Raw genomic sequence first — 17746 nt, forward strand, 5'->3', positions numbered from 1 at the left:
ATTTAAAATGCAAATCAGCAGCGCACGGGCTCAGAGGGGTCCCGCGACGCCTTCCGAGCGGCGGCGCCCAAGTCCGTAGGCGCAGCCCAAGCTGAGAGAGGGGGGATATTTTTCTTCAGGAAAACCTCCGGCCCGTCCTAACACCAGGTAACTGGGAAAATCTGTCTGTGTGTGGCGCACGTTTGACCTTGGATGCTGCATGTCTGTACACAGAGAGCACTTAAAGAGTTAAGAGAAAACGCAACCGTTAAAGTTAGAGCTGTGCTCAAGGCAGCCAAGCCCCAAACGCTCCGATATCTCACATTTTAAAGAAAGCCATCCTTTGCCAGTGCTCCCCAGCACCCTCCTCCCTCTCCATCTCCATCCCATTTCAACGCCAGCGCGCACGCGGCTGGGATGCGCATCCCCGGGAGACACGGAGCAGGCAGCGCCCACATCACGCAGCATGCCGCGCGCGTGTTGGAGGGATCCACACGCCTCCGGCGCCTGTGGGGGTGTGGGCAGGCACAAGCCCACGGCCACAGCCTGCAGTTTTTACTTTGAGAATATTCCCAGCAAAGGGACTGGGCCAGACAGCCCCAGGGAGGAGAGACGTGCACCGCGAGATCACGGCGCTGCACGGTGCTGGGGACACGTGAAGTCCCCGGGGAGGAGAATTTTCCCCGGACGAGTAAACGGGAGGCAAACAAGACTAACACGCCAATACGGACACAGCAAGCCCAGCCCTGCCTCCCCACAGCCATCAGGGACCAACCAAGCTGCCGAGCAACACCAGCACCTTTGAGAAATCTTGACGCCCACTTTAAAGCTGTGACTTATTAGCACTTAAAAAAAAAATTAAAAAAAATTAAGACTGTGTGTGTGCCAAGCAATACGAAGCAGCAGTCTGCAACCCTGGTCTCTGGGGCAAACCAGTGTTGGTGGCTCCTGTTCCAGCTCCCTCTCCATCTTCAGGCAGGGTCCTCTCCCCAAAAGCCTCGTCCCTGCTTGCAAACCGCTTCCAGCAGCAGCGGCAGGAAGGTCGCAGAAGGAAACGTCAGGCGGGGAAGACGGAGGAACAGGGCAACCTTGCAACCAAGCCTCCTGCCGAGCATCGCCTCCGCACGCAACCACGCGAGGAAAGCGGTTCTGGGATGGTTTGGCTCCGCTGTGAGCCAGGGCAGGGTTTATACCCCTCCGCCGGACCCCGGAGATGCCCAAAGCATCACGCAGAGCGGGACGCCGGCTCAGCTCCTGGTCCAACCCAGCAGCCCCATCGCGGCACGTTCATCCCCGGAGCGGAGCCCCCAGCACAAAAGCAAGCACGTGGCCCCACCGAGTCGCCCCCTCGGTGGACAAAATGCTTTTCCCCCCCCTCCCCAGCGCCCTCCCATAAAACCTGACCCCTGGAAGAGCGGCCAAACAAAGGCTGCTCCCACTGCCGAGCGGGACCATCTGCGGCAAGGAGCTGGCGGGGCAGGTGCAAGAAGCCGGCGCTCGGGGAGCAACGTGTTGGCTGCTCTTCTCCCAGAACACGCTTCCCGGGAAACCCAGGGGATTCGACAGCTATTAGATCAGGCTCACGCTTTGAGGCTAACGAGCACAAATGCCAGGGAAATGGGAGCGGACAACGGCACCCGAGCAGCTCGGGAAATCTACGGTGCTCAAGAAAATGCCGTGCCGCAACTCCAAAGGTCAGAAACCTCCGTCCGGATCCATCCGTGCTCCCGCACCAGCGTCACTCACTGTCAGCAGAAGAGCTACGGCCCCAGGGCAGGCGAGGAAGAGGAGGCTTTGTTCGTTAAAGGAATTATTTTGTTTCGCGAAAGCTGCAGTTTGATAGGAAATTGGAGTCGGGATAGCTGCTTAGCTCATGTCTGTCGAGAGCCCTGGCTGCCCTGCTCTGCGTTTTCTGATTTTAATGAGCAGTGATGGGATTTCAGGGCAATTTCGAAGGAAGCATCTGATGCAATCTGAGCTTTCATGCTGGGAAGGAAGGAACACAGGAGCACAAGGACATGGAGGTCCCCTCAAGGGCGAGCAGCTCATGCTCAACACCCTGGCATTTAACTCCATAAAGGTACAACTGCAACCGAAAAACCGCTTTGGGAAGCACGGTGTGCTCACTGGCCGCAGCTCCCCTCCGCCGGCCAGGGGGATGCGCAGCCCCGCAGGTGGAAGGAGCCATTTGTCCCCAAAAACCCCGTCCTAGGTGGGTCTGCGATGACCACACCTGCCTGTGGACACCCACATCAGGTAACATGGCCAAAGGCGGCTCAGCCAGCGACCGCTGGAGTTGGACAATGTTCTCTACTTCAGAGAAACGCGCGCGACTGCACGCAGCCCCACCAGTTTAGCGACAGCTTAAGCCGACGTAAACCACAGGCTCAAGCCTTGGCTTTAGGTCCCCATCGTGTCCCAAGCACCGCGGTGTTGGTGCAAGCCCCGGACCCCCGTGTCGCCCCAGACTTACCCTGCCTAGGAGGTTGCCTTGGAGGAGGGTCTGCTGCAGCGCCGGGGCCACCTCCTCCAGGTGCAGCACGTGGCAGAGGTCGGTGAGCTCCTCCTGCCCCAGGGACCCCGTCCCCGTGCTGTCGAAGCTGTCGAAGAGCTCCTTGAGGCGAGCTTCATACTGGTCCTGCTCAGCTTCATCCATCCCATAGCCTGCCACGCTCACCTGTGGGGAGAGATGGGGCTGGTGAGCATCGACCGTGGTGCGTGAAGGCAAAATAAACACCAAGGGAGAAGAGACGGGCAGCCCAGGAGGCCTTTGCTGCAGTTTTTGTTCTCATTAGGTCAGCCTGGTGCTCTACCACCCATTCAGCCTCTTCCATCCCACTGGGTGAAGCCAGAAGTCGCGCAGCAGAAAGAATCATAAAATGGTTAGAGTTGGAAGGGACCTTCAAAGCCCACCCAGTCCAACCCCCCTGCCAGGAGCAGGGACATCTCCAACCAGATCAGGTTGCTCAGAGCCCCGGCCAACCTGGCCTGGAATGTTTCCAGGGATGGGGCATCCACCACCTCTCTGGGCAACTTGGGCCTGTGTTCTACAACTCGCATTGTAAAAAATTTTTTCCTAATATCCAATCTAAATCTACCTCCCTTTATTTTAAAACCATTGACTCTCATCCTGTCCCAGCAGGCCCTGCTGAAGAGTCTCTCCCCACCTTCCCTGCAGCCCCCTTTGGGCACTGGGAGCCGCTCTCAGCTCTCCCCGGAGCCTCCTCTTCTCCAGGCTGAACAGCCCCAGCTCTCTCAGCCTGGCCTCACAGCAGAGCTGCTCCAGCCCTCTCAGCATCTCCGTGGCCTCCTCTGGACCCCGTCCAACAGCTCCACGTCCTTCTGCTGTTGGGGGCTCCAGAGCTGGACGCAGCGCTGCAGGGGGGTCTCACCAGAGCGGAGCAGAGGGGCAGAATCCCCTCCCTCGCCCTGCTGCCCACGCTGCTGGGGGTGCAGCCCAGAGTGCCGTTGGCCTTCTGGGCCGCAAGAGCACATTGCCGGCAAGAAAGACCAAGGTGGGGAAAAAAAACCCCTGCAAAGCCAAACCCTTGGGGTGGGGACAGCCCCAGATTGCACGTCCCTACCTGCCACCTCGCACCGGCTCCACAAGCGGCTCATCGAGCTCGGCTGGAGCAGCTGAGGTGCTGCAGGGAAAAAAATCATTCCCTTGAGCTCCGCTGGCTCCCAGGTGTTGCGGGTGATGCTTTATCCGCCTTCACGAGAAGCTAAACAACCATCCCAGCGGCAACAGCTCACTGGTGGCAGGGAGCAAAGCGTGGGGCTCTGCCTGCGGTGGGGAAGGCAGGAGATCCCAACCCCACACCCCAAACGCTTCAGGCCGGCCATCATACGCACGCCCCGCTCCGTGAACACAAACCACATCCCTGCGCCAAATACGCTCCCTTTTGTGCTGGCACGGGTCCAGGGACCCCCAAGGCAGCAGCCGCGGCCTTGATTTCACCAGCCGCGGGAGCAGACGCCAGCGCAGAGCAGCGTCGGGCTCCCCGCGCCTGCCGAGGGACGCGAGGCCGGTGCCAAGCGGCACGCAGGATCCACCGGACAGAAATAGCCCGGCCCGGCCGTCCTTCCTCCCGCGCTGACACAGCAAGGACACCACCATCACCGGACCTCGCGAGAGAGCAGACACAACCCCTCGCCATCCCCAAATCGCTCTACCTGAGCCTCACACCCTCAGCATCCTCTGCTTTTTCCCCCCCCTCCAGAGCTGCTTCAGCAAAACACCCGAGCACTGCGGGGAGGAGCGAGGGCGCAGACGCCTTTGCGTTCAACTCAGGGCGCAGAGGAAAAGTCAGCACCCAAAAAAACACCTCAGGTGCCTGCAAGCTGAAGGAAGGCGGCAAACTAGTTTCCCGGTTTTCATGCCGGCAACCCCAGACGTACATCCCGGCAGCCCCAAAACTCACAGTTGAGCCTGTAAGCAAATATGACTCCAATTTATGGAGTTTCCCAGGCATTTTTGAGCCTCTTCAGGGCCAGCCACCTCCTGTCGCCGAGAGACCTCTCCAGCACCCGACCCTACTTCCACACCACCAGAACCAGTTCCCCCAGTTAGACAGTGCAGAGAGCTAAACGCCACCTCCCAACACCTCCCCGAGCATCCGCACTGCCGGAGCATTGGGGTCACCTCCTCTTGGTGCCGTACTGGCAGGCAGCCCCAAAAACTTACCCCGGGTGGGCTGAGGGGGGGAGAAGGCACTGGGGACCCCATAAAACCAGTAAGAAAAATACAATCTCCAAAGGAGATGGGGTGCGGGGTCCCTGCCTGGGGCCAGACATGCCCTCCAGCCCAGGTGAGTTTTTGGCGAGGGCTTGGTGGGCCCCAGCAGCCTTGGGTGTCCCCACGGCAAGGGATGGTCGGAGCTCACTGGGCTCCGCACCAGCTCAGCATGGACCCGGCCACCCCAGCACGGCCCTGGGAAGGGATTTCACCCTTTCCAGTGTAAAAAGCATCGGAAATAGATAAAACAAGGGCAACGCTCTTCGCCTACCTGCAGTCACTCAGCAACGGCGAGCTGCCGGCAGCGAGGCGATCCCGCGCGCATCCTGCACAACCTCCATCTTAGGAAGCCGGCTCCGGCACGCAGCCGGCTGCGCAAGGTGACCCAAGATGCCTACTCCCGGCTGAATTATTCAGCAGCGCTTCCAGAAGGTGGAAGGAAAAAAAAAAAAACAAACAAACAAAACAAAAACCAAAACAAAAACAAAAAAACCCCGACAAAAACTCGACCCTCCTACCTGGTGAGCTCACGGGGCTGCCTGGCATCACCCAGCAGTCAAAATAATGAGGTCAGCGGCATCAGGGACCCGGCGCGCGCAGCCACCCTCCGCACCGGCGCTGGCGGGGTCGGGGATGGGAGACTGGCAGCAGAGAAAGGGCTGAGAGAGGAGGCGGGGGGGGGACTGTGTGGGGGGGTAACACCAGAAGCACACAAAGCCTTGAATTAAACCCCAGCCTTTCATCTCCGCTCCAGATGGGCCAGCAGCTGAGATCCAGGAGGGCGGCCGGGAGCTGGCGGGGATAATAGGGGCGGGCGGGCGGCAGCTGAGCGGGGGGCTCCCCGGTCCCCTGCGAGGCGGAGAGGGGCCCTTCCCCGCGTCGGGCATCACTTTGTTCAGATTTATAGCCGGCCTTGTTCAGATTTATAGCTGGCCTTCTGCGCCGCGTTAAGCCCCCGAAATAACCGGCTTGAGCAACGGGCGCAGAAGGATGCAGGTTTAGGACTACTTGGAGCCGTAACCACGTTATTCTTTATTTCTCTTCTCCCTGTAACACGTCCCGGGAAGCCAAGCGCTCTGGGATGACGAGAATAGGAAGTTTCCACTGGCGTTTCTTTCCTTCCTTTAAATCCACCCCCTCCTGTGAGCCAGATAACCTTCACAGCGCACAATGTACAGCCCTGATAGGACTGAATTCTCGGCTAAATTTAACTCAGACAATATAGGCGTAAGTGGCAATTACCGTTTCGCATATTAAATGCCTGGAATCAGCATCAACCTCCAAGCTTTAGCCCTGAACTAACGAAGACACGGATTACCTGGTCAGTCAATGGCACCACCACACAACGATTGGCACAACACTCCCTCTTTTTTTTGGGTGCAAAACACTATTCATTCTGCGCGGAGATTTCAGGGATGCTCTGCAAGGGCCTCGAGCAAGTCACCCCCTTCACGAGAGACGCTGCCTGCCCCGATGGCCTCGACCCAAACGAGGGCCTGGCGTCACGCGGCCACCTCCGAAACACGAGCACCCGCTCCCCGAGACAAAATGCTGGAGACCAAGGCCACGCGTCAGCAGGTTAAAAGCAGCTTGCCCTTCCCTCTGCGCTTGGGGCAACCAGGACGACATGAACACAGCTGGCAAAAAGGAAAAACAAGGAAAACCCCACCAGGACCCCAGGTTTTTAATGGCAGGGTTTGCAACAAGATGCCCAGCAGCCACCGAAACCAGACCCTCAGCCCTTGCTGGGAAACCGGAGCTGGGGTTCTCTCATCCAACTCATTATCTCCTTTCCCTAACGAACCGTCCCGCCCACCGTGGCTGCGGCACCGCGGGCGCTCCCGAACCCCCACGCCGCTGCCTTTGTCAGGGCGATTTTTGGGTTCGGCCTACCCCGCAACACCTCGGCCCCTCGTGGGGAGCGGCGGCTCTACGACAGGTCGCACCGAGAAACCAAAGAGAAAGGGGAAAAAAAACCAACCCAAAACAACCCCAAAAGGACAATGAAGCACCCAAATGTCAGTAAATCACTCGACAGCAGGCCCGGCTCTTCAAGGGTCACCAGCAAAGTCAGCTTTACAGCTGGCGGTTCCTCCTCCCCATTGAGCACCGTCATAATTTTCGCAGCCCGGCACTTTGCACCTCAATGCCACCTCTCACCACGCTCCCCAAAACACGGCCAAACCCTCCAAAGTTGGCAGAAAAGAAAAAAAAAAAATAAAAAAATTCTGTTAACCAAGCTCCACTCCAGATGAGCAAAGCAGCGATGGCGCATCAAGCGCTATAAATTTATGTAAAGAACATCAAAAGCAGCGCGGCGTTCGGAATATTCACGCCACCCCGGTATTTGCATTGTAATGGGGCCTTTCAATAAGCAGCCTTCCCCTCAATAACGGAAAAAACAAAGCGCCCATCTGTTTTGATTTTGCAAATCGGGCTGGAGCTGCGCTGCGATAATTCGGGGGAGCCCCGGGTGCGATAAAGCCCAAGGTAGAGGCGCAAAGCTGATTATTTCAGAAGTAAACAAAGCGAGCCGGCAATTCACCCAGCGACGCCTCGCGCGCCGGGAAATAAGGGATTGAGTAATTCTTGCGGAGCTCAGCCCTGCGCCGGCTCCGATAAACCCGGGCCGCGCTGCATCACGGCGATAACGCCGCGCATCCCTGGGATCGCCTCGGCGAGCCTCTTGCCGCCATCCCCGGCTCGGTGGGCAAATAAGACCGGGCAGGATAAACGCGCCCACCCAAACCTGACACCCACTTCCACAGTAAAACCCCAGCGCATCCGGCTCTGGTGGCTGACGCTCCCGGGCTGTGGATTTGGGCTTTCCTGGCTCGGGGCCTCAGCCCCAGCCTTACCCGAAGGTGACAGGCCCACCGTTTGTGACCCAGACAGCAGATGCCGTCTGGTGACGGCGAGGGCTTCGCTGATGGCAAAACAATTCCTCCAGCATTAATTCCTCCAGCCACAGACTAGGAGAGCTGGCCCAGAACCCACTCGCAGAGTTTTTGGGCCTCAGGAGCATCCCTCCGGGGACGGGACGGGGACGCAGCATGGGCTGGGGTGCCCTTGGCAGGAGGGCAAGCAGCGCCCAGTTCTGCTCTTCCTGCTGGACCACCGCCACCAGCATCAAGGCCACCACGGGGACCAGCTTCCGCAAGGGGTCACCCACCCCCTACCCACACAGGCACCTCTGTGCGCCCACTCACCCCTCCAAATTCCCACTGTACTCTTTGCTTATGAGGCCCTAGCCCCAGCATCTCCCCCCGCAGCATACCCCCCGCCACTTCCCAGCATCTCCTCCTTCTTCTCCTCCTCCTCAGCATCTCCCCCACCCTCCTCCAGCATCCCCCCTTCTCTCCAGCACCCCCACCTCCTCTTCAGCATCCCCCCCCAGCACCCCCCTTCCTCTCCAGCATGCCCCCAACATCCCCTCCTCCTCTCTAGCAACCTCCCCCAGCATTCTCCCCCCTCTTCTCCAGGTTCTCCCCCCACAGCATCTTCCCCCCCAACATCCCCCCCTCCTCTCCAGCATCTCCCCCCCCTTCTCCAGCATCTTCCCTCCCCAACATCCCCCTCTTCCTCTCCAGCACCCCCCCCAAGAGCCTCCCCTTCTCCTTTCCAGCATCTCTTTCCCCCTTCCTCCGCCTCCTCCTCCTCTCTTCCAGCATCTCCCCCCCAAGCTTGTTACCCCCCCCCCCCCCCCCACCTCACCGGCTGACCCCCCCTCCCCGCCGCCCCGGGAAGGGCCGGGATGCGCCTCAGTCCCGCCCGCGGAGGAGGAAGCGGTAGCGGCCAAGCACCCCCCGCACCCTGGGTGCCCGGTAACCCCCCTCCCCGTTCCCCGCTCCCCCCACCCCTGGGGTGCTGCAGCCCCGCTCCCCTCCGTGCTCACCCGGCGCGGCTGCCGGTGCCTCCGGGCGCGGCGGAGCGGAGCGGAGCGGAGCGACCGTGGCGGAGCGGAGGGAGGGGGACGGGACGGGAGGTGGTGCTGGGTTCAAATGCGGCGGTGTTTATTGGGCAGCGGCTCGGGGGCGGCCCCGGGACGGGGGGGGGCGGAACCGGCCGCCTTTGTGCGGCGGGGCCCCGCTGGCACCGCCCGGGCCCGGCCCCCGCACGGGCAACGGCACCGCCCCGCACCGCGCGTGACAGCTGGGTGGGGGCACTCGCGCTGTCCCGCACCCCCGTGGCACCACCGTGGTCCCCTCTGTCCTGCACCCCGGGGTGGCATCATCCCAACTCCCCGCTGTCCTGTCCCTCTGGGTGGCATCACCTCGGTTCCCAAAATCCCGCGCCCCAGGGTGGCATCACCCCAGCTCCCAGCTGTCCCGCATCCCTAGGTGGCATCACCTCATTTCCCACCATCCCACAACTCAGGGTGGCATCACCCCGGCTCCCCACAGCCCTGCACCCCAGGGTGGCATCACCTCGGTTCCCAAAATCCCACACCACAGGGTGGCATCACCCCAGCTCCCCGCTGTCCTGTCCCCCTGGGTGGCATCAACCTGGCTCCCTGCTGTCCTGCACCCCAGGGTGGCATCACCCCAGTTCCCCACTGTCCTGCATCTCTGGAGACACAGCACTGCACCTCCTCACTGTACCCAGAAAATCAGCTTGTGGATTCTCTGGTGGCTAATAAGGGGTTCAGCTCACACTGCAATCCACTCTTGCACAATTGCACAGCCTTATTTCACTGCTTTTTGGGCGAAAACGCTAGGGACGTAATAACTTGTAAGCCCTCTTCCCTTTTTTTTTTTTTTAAGGCCACTCTGAAATTGGTCTGTGGGTTCAAAATATTTATGGGGCAGGAGCAAGGGAAATGCAAAAGCCTCCCAGCCAGGTGCAGGGATGCGCAGCGGGTTCCATAAGCCTCACTTAGAGAAAAAAAAAACAGGCTTAAAATCCCACGAGATCCCGCAGCGGGGATACAGGCTGGTTTGCCGCACGGTCCCACCAGCCACGCCGGGGACAGCCGGGATCCCACACCTCAGCTAAAAGGCGTAATAAAACATTTAGCCCGCGTAATAAAATATTTAGGCCGAGTCCGCCAGCTCGGGGGACGTGGGACGGAGCTGAGCGGGTCCCCCAGCCTCGAGCAGAGCCCTGTGAAGGGACAGGGCCGTGTCCCCGCGAGGACAGAGGTGAGGAAAGGTGATTTTGAGGGGAAGGGGGCCTTGGCGAGCGGCTTGGCTGGACAGATGTTAGCAGCCGCGGCTTTGTGCCGGGGAAGGGCTTTTTGTTGTGTTTTTTAACATTTGCCATTTTTCTCCGATGCTTTCTTCTGCTTTGACACTTGCCGAGGGTTTCTCTTTCTTTTCTTCCCCTTTCTCTTTCCGCCTTTGCTTTTTCATCGCCGGTTCAAACCCTTTTTTTCGCCCCGTATTATGTTGAAGCTGAAACCATCTGGTGCTTTGTTTTGTTGTGAGCCCGGCAAGTGCCAGGACCCTGATCCCCCCACCACCCTCCTCCTCGCCGCGCCGCCGCCCGTGCCTCGCTAATCCAAGCGACAGCCCCGAAAAAGCCCCGCCGCCACCCACCAAAGCGACTCGGGCGCGTGTTGGCAGGCAAGGATGCTCGGTGTCCCCGTGTCCCCGGCACCACGGGGACGCGCGGACTCCGGGCTGGGCAGTACCAAGCCGTATAGCCGCTGTGCTAATTCCCGATTTGTTTTTAGGACTGGCTGTTAGCGAAGGCATCCTGATTTTATTTATTTTATTTTTTTCCCCTCTTTTCCCACATGTTTTTAGGAGCCACAGAGCCACGGACCCCACGCGCCTGTTTTTGGAGCCCCTTTCCAGCCGCATTTCGGGCTGGCGTTTGCGGCGAGCGAGCTCGGCAGAAGGGAAACCTCCGCTCGCCCACGCCGTCACGTGTGATGCATGCCGCCAAAAAAATTAAAAAGGGGCGCATGGGAAAATCCAGGACGCGGACGGACCCAGCGCCAACGGCCGAGCTCGGGGGGCTGGCACAGAGCCACCCGAAAATGGGGTCAGCGGCCGCCCGGGCGCCTGCGCAGGCAGTGGGTGACCCCTCGGCGAGGCCGTGGGTGCCCAGAAACGTCCTCCTGGCACGGCTCTCGCTGCCCCGTCACGCTTCCCGTCCCGTTTCCACCCCGCGCACAATGGGGTGCTTTGTTCTGCGGGAACCGGGGAAAAGTCCGGCTGCGGGCCGGGGAACTGGGGAGGGCTGGGCGAGGTACCCCTCACCTCGGCCTCTCGCCGGGCCAGGGAAAGCAGGGCCATAAAATTGAAAAAAAATGAACAAAAAAAGCTGAGAAACCATCAGCAAAAAATAAACAAAGGGAGCGTTTCGGAAAAGACGTCGTAGGAAAAATCAGCTGGAAACCTCCCCATCTCACAGCCGGTGCGGGAGAAGTTCAGACTGAAATAAGCCCAAACTTTGATTTTTTTTCTTTTTTTTTTTTTTTGCAGAAAACAATGGCGAGCCCTGCTACGCTGCAGCCGCGTCACGCCGCCGCGGCTCGTTGCTGCCATCGCACGTCCAGCCCCTCGCTGTACAAATTACCTTCCCACCGCTGCGATTTGGGCCCCTCGTCTCATTCCACTGCTGCAGCCCCAACAAAAAATCGGGAGGTGGAAGGCAAAAAAAAAAAACCCAACCAAACCTCTTTGTGTGTAAAAGCAGCCGGATCCGCCGGCCGCTTCCGCTCTCCTCCTGGCCGCGCGGCACGGGAAGCGCGGGTTGCGGGGCGGCTCGTGCCACCTCATTGCAACATCTGCTGATGGGGAACGCGCACCCGCCTGCCCACGGCTCCGGCAGCCCCGGTTCGACCGGATCCGTTTGTCTTTGGATTTGCATTGCGGAGGCTTGGAAAAGCAAGACGGCGTCCGCAGAAATGGCATCGGTTCAGGACGCCGCGCGTCAGGCCCTCGCCGAGCCCCCCGCCGCCGTGTCAGGTGCCCACCACGGGCTCGTCCCATCGTCACGTCCCGCTTCGGCCCCCGAGCACGGCTTAAAATATTGCGGGAGCTCAGGAAAAGAAGTGAAATGACGGCAGCTGGAATTCGCTCCCGGCCTTCCCGCGTTTAACGAAGCCCGCTCGGTTGCGGGCGTTGCGGGCAGGCCTGGTGACGCGGGTCCCAGCAGCGCGTCCTCCTGCGCCTGGCCGAGGTTTGCGGGGAACGCTGGCCAAACTGGGGGGAACACGTTTCTGTCCCGGTGGGGAACACGTTCCTATCCCGGTGGGAATTTTCAGCCCCAGGAGCTGGGGCCGACGCAGGCTGACAGTGCAGGAGTCGCAGCTGCGAGGGGACCCAGCAGCAGGGTCCTACCCTTCCCTTAAAGCCAAGCGACACCCAATTTGGTTTTAAACCTTTTATTTTTTGTAAATTTTGATTTCTTTTTTTTTTTTTTTGACCCAGAAGGTTTTCCTGTGCTCCTTGCTGTGGCAAGGCTGATTTTCCCGGCGTGCCCGCTCGCTGCCGCCCCGGCCCTTGGGGACAGGGACCCCCAGCCCTGCCGGGGTCACCCCCCTCCTCCCCCCCCCCCCCCCCCAAAAAAAAAACCCCGTGACGGCGCGGTGGCTCCCACGGCCCCGCCCGCGATGCCCGAAGGGGCGTGGCTTGTCGCAGGAGGGGGCGTGTCCCGCCGGCGGCAGCGCGGCTGCGAGTGGCGGGTCGTGCGTGGGAGTGGGCGGGGCTTGGGCGGGGCGGGGCGGGGCTTGGGCGGGGCGGGGCGGGGCTTGGGCGGGGCGGGGCGGGGCTTGAGCGGCGGCGCGGGCAGACGGCGCGAGGATGCGGCGACGCGGGGAGCGGAGCGGCGGCGATGGCGGCGGCGACCGGACGGAGAGCAGGGCGGGCGCGGCCCGGCCGGAGCGGTGAGTGGCCCCTCGTCCCCTCCGCGTGTCCTCGCAGCCGTGTCCCCACGGCACCCTGCCACCGCCGCCATCCCACGCCGTGGCCGTGTCCCCGTGCCACTGCCACCGCCGCCATCCCACGCCGTGGCCGTGTCCCCGTTTCTCCTTGCCCCGCAGCCGTGATCTCACACCGTGGCCATGTCCCCACGTCACCCTGCCACCTCCGTGGTCCCTTACCATGCCCATGTCCCCGTGTCACCGCTGCCATCCCACCCCGTGGCCGTGCCCCCCCCCCGCCACCACGACGCCACGCTGCATCTGCGCCCCCCGCGTCACCTTGCCATCCCCGTGCGGTGGCCCGCCGCCCCGCCGGCTGGCAGAGGTGCCCCTGGGTGGGCGCGTCCCCCTCGTCCCCCCTCCTCGCCGTCGGTTCTCACCTGCAGCGGGTATTGCGCAAGGGCGGGTGTGCGCGCTCGCCCCCGCGTTCGGGTGTTGGGTGGAGACCCAAGAGCAGCACCCCATAATTAACCGCGGCGACTGGGAGCGCCTCGCTGGCCCGTTGCAGCGGGTCCGCTCAGACCGAAATCTTGGAGGAGGGTTCCAGGAGCTCCCCGGAGCTCCAGCACGGCACAAGGTGCCACCCTGTGCCCGGGGGACCGTGCCACCCGTGTCCCACCACCCGCTTTGCGACCCTTTCTCGGCGTCTCGCAGCGCTCCCCAGGGCGGGCGGCGGGCTCGATCCGCCGCGACGGTGACCCCGGGCGCGCGCTGGCAGCAGCAAGCTGTGCTTGGACGCCTGTCAGAAACCTCTGCCCTCAATCCCTCGCCTCCTGGATTAGTTTCTCCTCCTGGATTAGTTTCTCCTCCTGGATTAGTTTCTCCTCCTGGATTAGTTTCCCCGTCGACCAGCTCGCGGGAGACGGCGACGCCAGCCAAGCTGCAGCTCCTGGTTTTCCCTTCGGGGCTGGCCGCTGGCTCGCTGCGGAGGGCACGGCCTGGAGCGGCTGGATGCATCCCTCAGCCTTTTGGAGCGGGACACTCTGGGAAGCGGTCACACTGGTGGCACTGGGGGACGTCGCTCTGGCGACTGGTTTCTCCCCGAGCCCCTTTCCCAACTTTCCTCCTTGTCCCTGGAGAATTGCAGAAGCCCTCGGTGCCAGGCCTGGGGACACCTCTGTGACCGCGTCCCGCCAGCCACGGCTCGGGGTGGTGCTGGTTTGGCTTGCAGCGCCCGTGCCCTGCCTCTCCCGCCCACCAGCATCCCGTGGGAGGCTGCGAGGGGACCGGATCGTGGCCTCTCGTGATGCTGTGTCGCGGCGGGGCTGCTCCCACACCTCGGCTCCATCCCCAAAAGCCAAACACAACCCCGGCGTGGGGAACCCGTTTCCTGACCCCAGGGGGGTGCACGTGGCCGCCTCGAGCCCCTGTTGGGAAAAAGCCGCCGTATCCGACCGTCACGGTTGGGGTTTGGGAATGGGGAGCAGGAGGGGACGTGCTAATGGGGTGTCTGTCTTGCAGGGACCGGCGGGCCTGGCGTCCTTGGCTGCGCGCCCTCCTCCTGCTCCTGCTCCTCCTCTACGTCTCCGTGCCCTTCCTCATCCGCCTCTTCCCCGCTCTGCTCACCAAATTCGTCTTCCTGAACTTACGTGAGTGCCCCGGGGCTGTCCCAAGCAGGAGAGCCCCCCCCCCCCAGAGATTCAGCAGGATGGGTGGGGGCAGGGGCCCCAAAAAGTGGGTGCACCCACACCCAGCACCTGGGTGGCACTGGGAAGCGCCCATCCGACCCCCATTCCTTGCGGAGGAGGCGCGGAGGGAGCTTTTCCCGTTGGCGCCTCGTGTTTTGCAAGCCGTAATAACGCGATCCCGCCGACCCTGTTTGCTGCCTGGCGTTGCAACACATCTGGGGACGCGCAGCGTCGACGGGGCGAGAAATTCGGGTGGGAGGAGGTGGCAGAGGGCTGCGCTCGCCTCCCTGCTCCCCGAGCCGGCCGTTGCGCGGTCCTTGGCTGCCAGGCAAATTATTTAATAAAAAAAAAAACAAACCAAAACCTGACACAAATGGGCGTGACGGCTGCGATTTGTCCCTCAGTGCCCTTCCCCTTCTTCGTGGACCTTCAGCGGCCGGAGCTGCTGCTCAACAACACCGTCAGCCTGTACCTGGCCACCGAGCCGGGCGTCACCGTCGGCATCTGGTGAGCGGGGCGGCCCCGGCATCCCGGGTGGGCGCACCGGGGTGAAGCCCCTCTTGGGGTAACCCCTCTCCGCCCCCTCTGCCAGGCACACGGTGCCGGGCAGCAGAGAGGCCGAGGCGCGGGGCAAGGACCGGCGCTGGTACGAGGAGGCGCTCGCCGACGCTCACCCCGTGATCATCTACCTGCACGGCAACGGGGGGACCAGGCGAGTACCCGCGGCCGCGCGCGTGCCTCTCCCGGGCGTTTCTGCGCGGGGTGAGAACTAGCAAACTCGGCGCAGCGGCCGGTCCCGCAGAGCCGCTGGCTGCTGCCGCGGTTTCCGACCCCACAGGTGGAGGAAAAGCCCGTAGAGTTAAAGGGGAACATCCAAACCCACCCACCCACCCCTGAGCATCCGGCTCTCTCCTCCCGGAAAATGTCACCCCAGTCCCTCGCCTGCGCCGGTGCCAGAGGGGAGGCTCCCTCCCCGAGCTCTAATCTTATTTTCTCCGTCAGGGCTGCGAGCCACCGCATCCAGTTCTTGAAGGTAAATGGTTCCCTGTGGGAGGGACTGGGACCTGCTGGGGGCAAGGCTCACGCTGGCTCTGGGGACCCAAGAGGGACCCTGGGCGCGCTGGGGCGGGGGTCCTGGGGGTGCATCCCCCACCCCGGGACGTAACGCGGTGCCACTCCTCTGACAGACGATGGGGGCTGCCGACTTCCACGTCCTGGCTCTCGACTACCGAGGTAAAGTCACCCCCTTGCCTCTCGTGTGATCCCCCCGCCCCCCCCAGGGCTGGTGTCCCACCCCGGGCCGTGACGCTGCGCCGTGTCCCCCGCAGGCTACGGGGACTCCAGCGGGCACCCCACGGAGAGCGGCTTCACCACCGACGTCCTGGCGCTCTACGACTGGGCCAAAGCGCGGAGCGGGAACAGCAGCATCCTCTTCTGGGGACACTCCCTGGGGACGGGGTAGGTGCGGGGCCGGGTGCCACCCGTGGGTGCACCCGTGGGTGCCAGCTGACGCTGCTGCCGGACCGGTGCCACCCGGGGACGGACCGAGGGGTTGGAGCAGCTCCTCGGTGGAGGCACCTGCAAAGCAAAACCCACCAGACAAAGCCCGGGGGGGGGGGGGGGGGGTCTGAGGGTGCTGCGCGTCCCACTGCAGCATCGCGGCTGCTCCCCCTCACCGCCACCTCTCTTCTCACAGAATTGCCACGAACGCCGCGAGGAAACTGCAGGAGGAGCGAGGTAAGGCCCAGCGTGGCGTCCCCCCCGGGGCTCTGCGTGCCCCTGAACGGATTTTGTGGGGCACAGAGGAGCTGGGGAGCCCCATCGCTCTCTGCTCGAGGATCAGGCTCGGCCTCCCCCCCCCAAATCTGTTCCCTCAGGGGTGCAGGTGGATGCCGTGGTCCTGGAGTCGCCCTACACCAACATCCGCGAGGCGGCCGCCCACGTCCCCATCACCAAGGTGAGCGCGGGGGGGCTCTGCGTGTGGTGTCCCCGCGGCAGCGGCGGGCGCGGGGCTCCGCCCAGGGGGGTCCCCCAAAACCAGCACCCCCGGCTGGGGGGTGACGCATCCTTCTGCCTGGGGAAGGATGTGTCACTCAACACCGCGGCTTAGCCCCCCCCCCCGTAACTCTTTCCCCCTCTCCGGCAGATCTACCGCCACTTCCCGGGTTTCGAATCCCTGATCTTGGACTCGCTCGCTCGGGGCGACATGTTCTTCCGCAACGACGAGAAGTGAGTGCCCGCAGGGATGGGGACGATGCTGGCCGAGGAGGGGCGGGGTTGGACGCGTCACACCACGCCGTCCCCGCGCTCTTATTTGTCTTTGCCCGGCTTACTCATGCCTTAAAAGCGGCTTTTTATTTGCCTAACTGCAGCTATCAATATTACTGTCGAGCAAAGTCCGGAAGCCGACATCCCTTTTTTGGAGCTTGCATCCCACCCGCGGTGCGGCGTACGCGGGCTGTGGCGGCGGGGCCTTTCCCCTCTGCGTTTTGGGGTGCCTTTGCCAAAAGCCACCTGGTTCAGGGCTGTTTTGGAAGCCTGAGCACCCCGTGTCGGTGATTTAAGGTTACAAAGCAGCGTGGGCATCATCTAAGCTGCCCTTGGGCACCGATGGGCTGGGACGGCAGCGCCCAGGAGGGGGTCAGGGTTGCTGGAGGGGGGTGTTTTAGCAGCACCCAGGGAGGCTCGCACGCGTCTGTCGGTTTGGGGCTGACCCCTCGGCGCTGCACTCGCTGCCCGCAGCGTGAAGGTGCTGGCCTGCCCGCTCCTCATCCTGCACGCAGAAGACGACGCCGTGCTGCCTCCGCGCCTGGGCCGCGAGGTAGGGACCACCGTCACCTCCGCACGGGATTGAAGAGGGGTGGGCGTTGGTTTAGACTGGATTGGGGGGGGGCTGAAGGGGAGGGAGAGGGGGGTTGGGGTCTCCTGTGCATGCCGCTAACCGCGCTCCCACCCCGCGGCAGCTCTTCGAGACGGCACGTGGCGCCTACAAGGACAAAAGCAAGGTGAAGTTCATCACCTTTCCCGAAAAGCTGGGCCTGGGCCACGACTACATCTCCTTCAACCCCGAGCTGCCCGCTCTGGTGAAGTAAGTGCGGAAACTGGGGGGGGGCACAGACCGAGCCTTGGCCCTCCGCCCCCGGATCGTCTTTGCCCCAAGCCCAGCCCAGCCCCAGATCCAGGGATCAGGGCTCGGGCTCTAGAGCAGCACGGGACGGTCGGTGACGCAGCGTTAAAGGTTTATTGCATCTTCTTGCAGAGACTTCTTGAACGTTCAGTGATGCCAGCCGCTGCGCGCGGCCACCGCGAGCACTCCGCTCCCTCGAACCCGCGCCGGGAAGCCCTCGGGGCGCTGAAGTTGCTGCTGTACCTAATAAAAACTACTGAGAAACTTTCTAATTTACCCGCCGCCTCGGGGATGCCGGAGGTTACGTGGGGGACAGAGATCCTGCTGCCTCAAGACGGGCGAGAGCTGCACCCCAAGTCCCGCTTCAGCGTCGCCTGCGAGGGCTCAGACAGCTGTGCCCA

At 62.4% G+C, this 17746-nt stretch overlaps 2 protein-coding genes across 2 annotated transcripts in view; one reads left to right on the forward strand and one right to left on the reverse strand.

The window, feature by feature from the left end:
• NIN (ninein) overlaps positions 1 to 2635 on the reverse strand; it is a 46442-nt gene extending 43807 nt beyond the window's left edge. The window contains 1 exon segment of the mRNA XM_086748720.1: positions 2453 to 2635. Coding sequence (XP_086604846.1) covers positions 2453 to 2635 — 183 coding nt within the window.
• A 9822-nt stretch (positions 2636 to 12457) lies between these two features.
• On the forward strand, positions 12458 to 17621 carry ABHD12B (abhydrolase domain containing 12B). The gene is made up of 13 exons (XM_086749067.1): positions 12458 to 12554; positions 14052 to 14179; positions 14623 to 14725; positions 14811 to 14930; positions 15221 to 15251; positions 15406 to 15451; positions 15547 to 15676; positions 15915 to 15955; positions 16096 to 16175; positions 16365 to 16447; positions 16961 to 17039; positions 17182 to 17306; positions 17478 to 17621. Exons 1-13 carry the CDS (start codon positions 12472 to 12474, stop codon positions 17497 to 17499), a joined length of 1071 nt encoding a protein of 356 aa, XP_086605193.1. The 5' UTR covers positions 12458 to 12471; the 3' UTR covers positions 17500 to 17621.
• The last annotated feature ends 125 nt before the right edge of the window (positions 17622 to 17746 follow it).

This window comes from Chlamydotis macqueenii, chromosome 5 (genome assembly GCF_036417535.1).
Source record: "Chlamydotis macqueenii isolate bChlMac1 chromosome 5, bChlMac1.mat, whole genome shotgun sequence".
NCBI classification, from domain to species: domain Eukaryota; kingdom Metazoa; phylum Chordata; class Aves; order Otidiformes; family Otididae; genus Chlamydotis; species Chlamydotis macqueenii.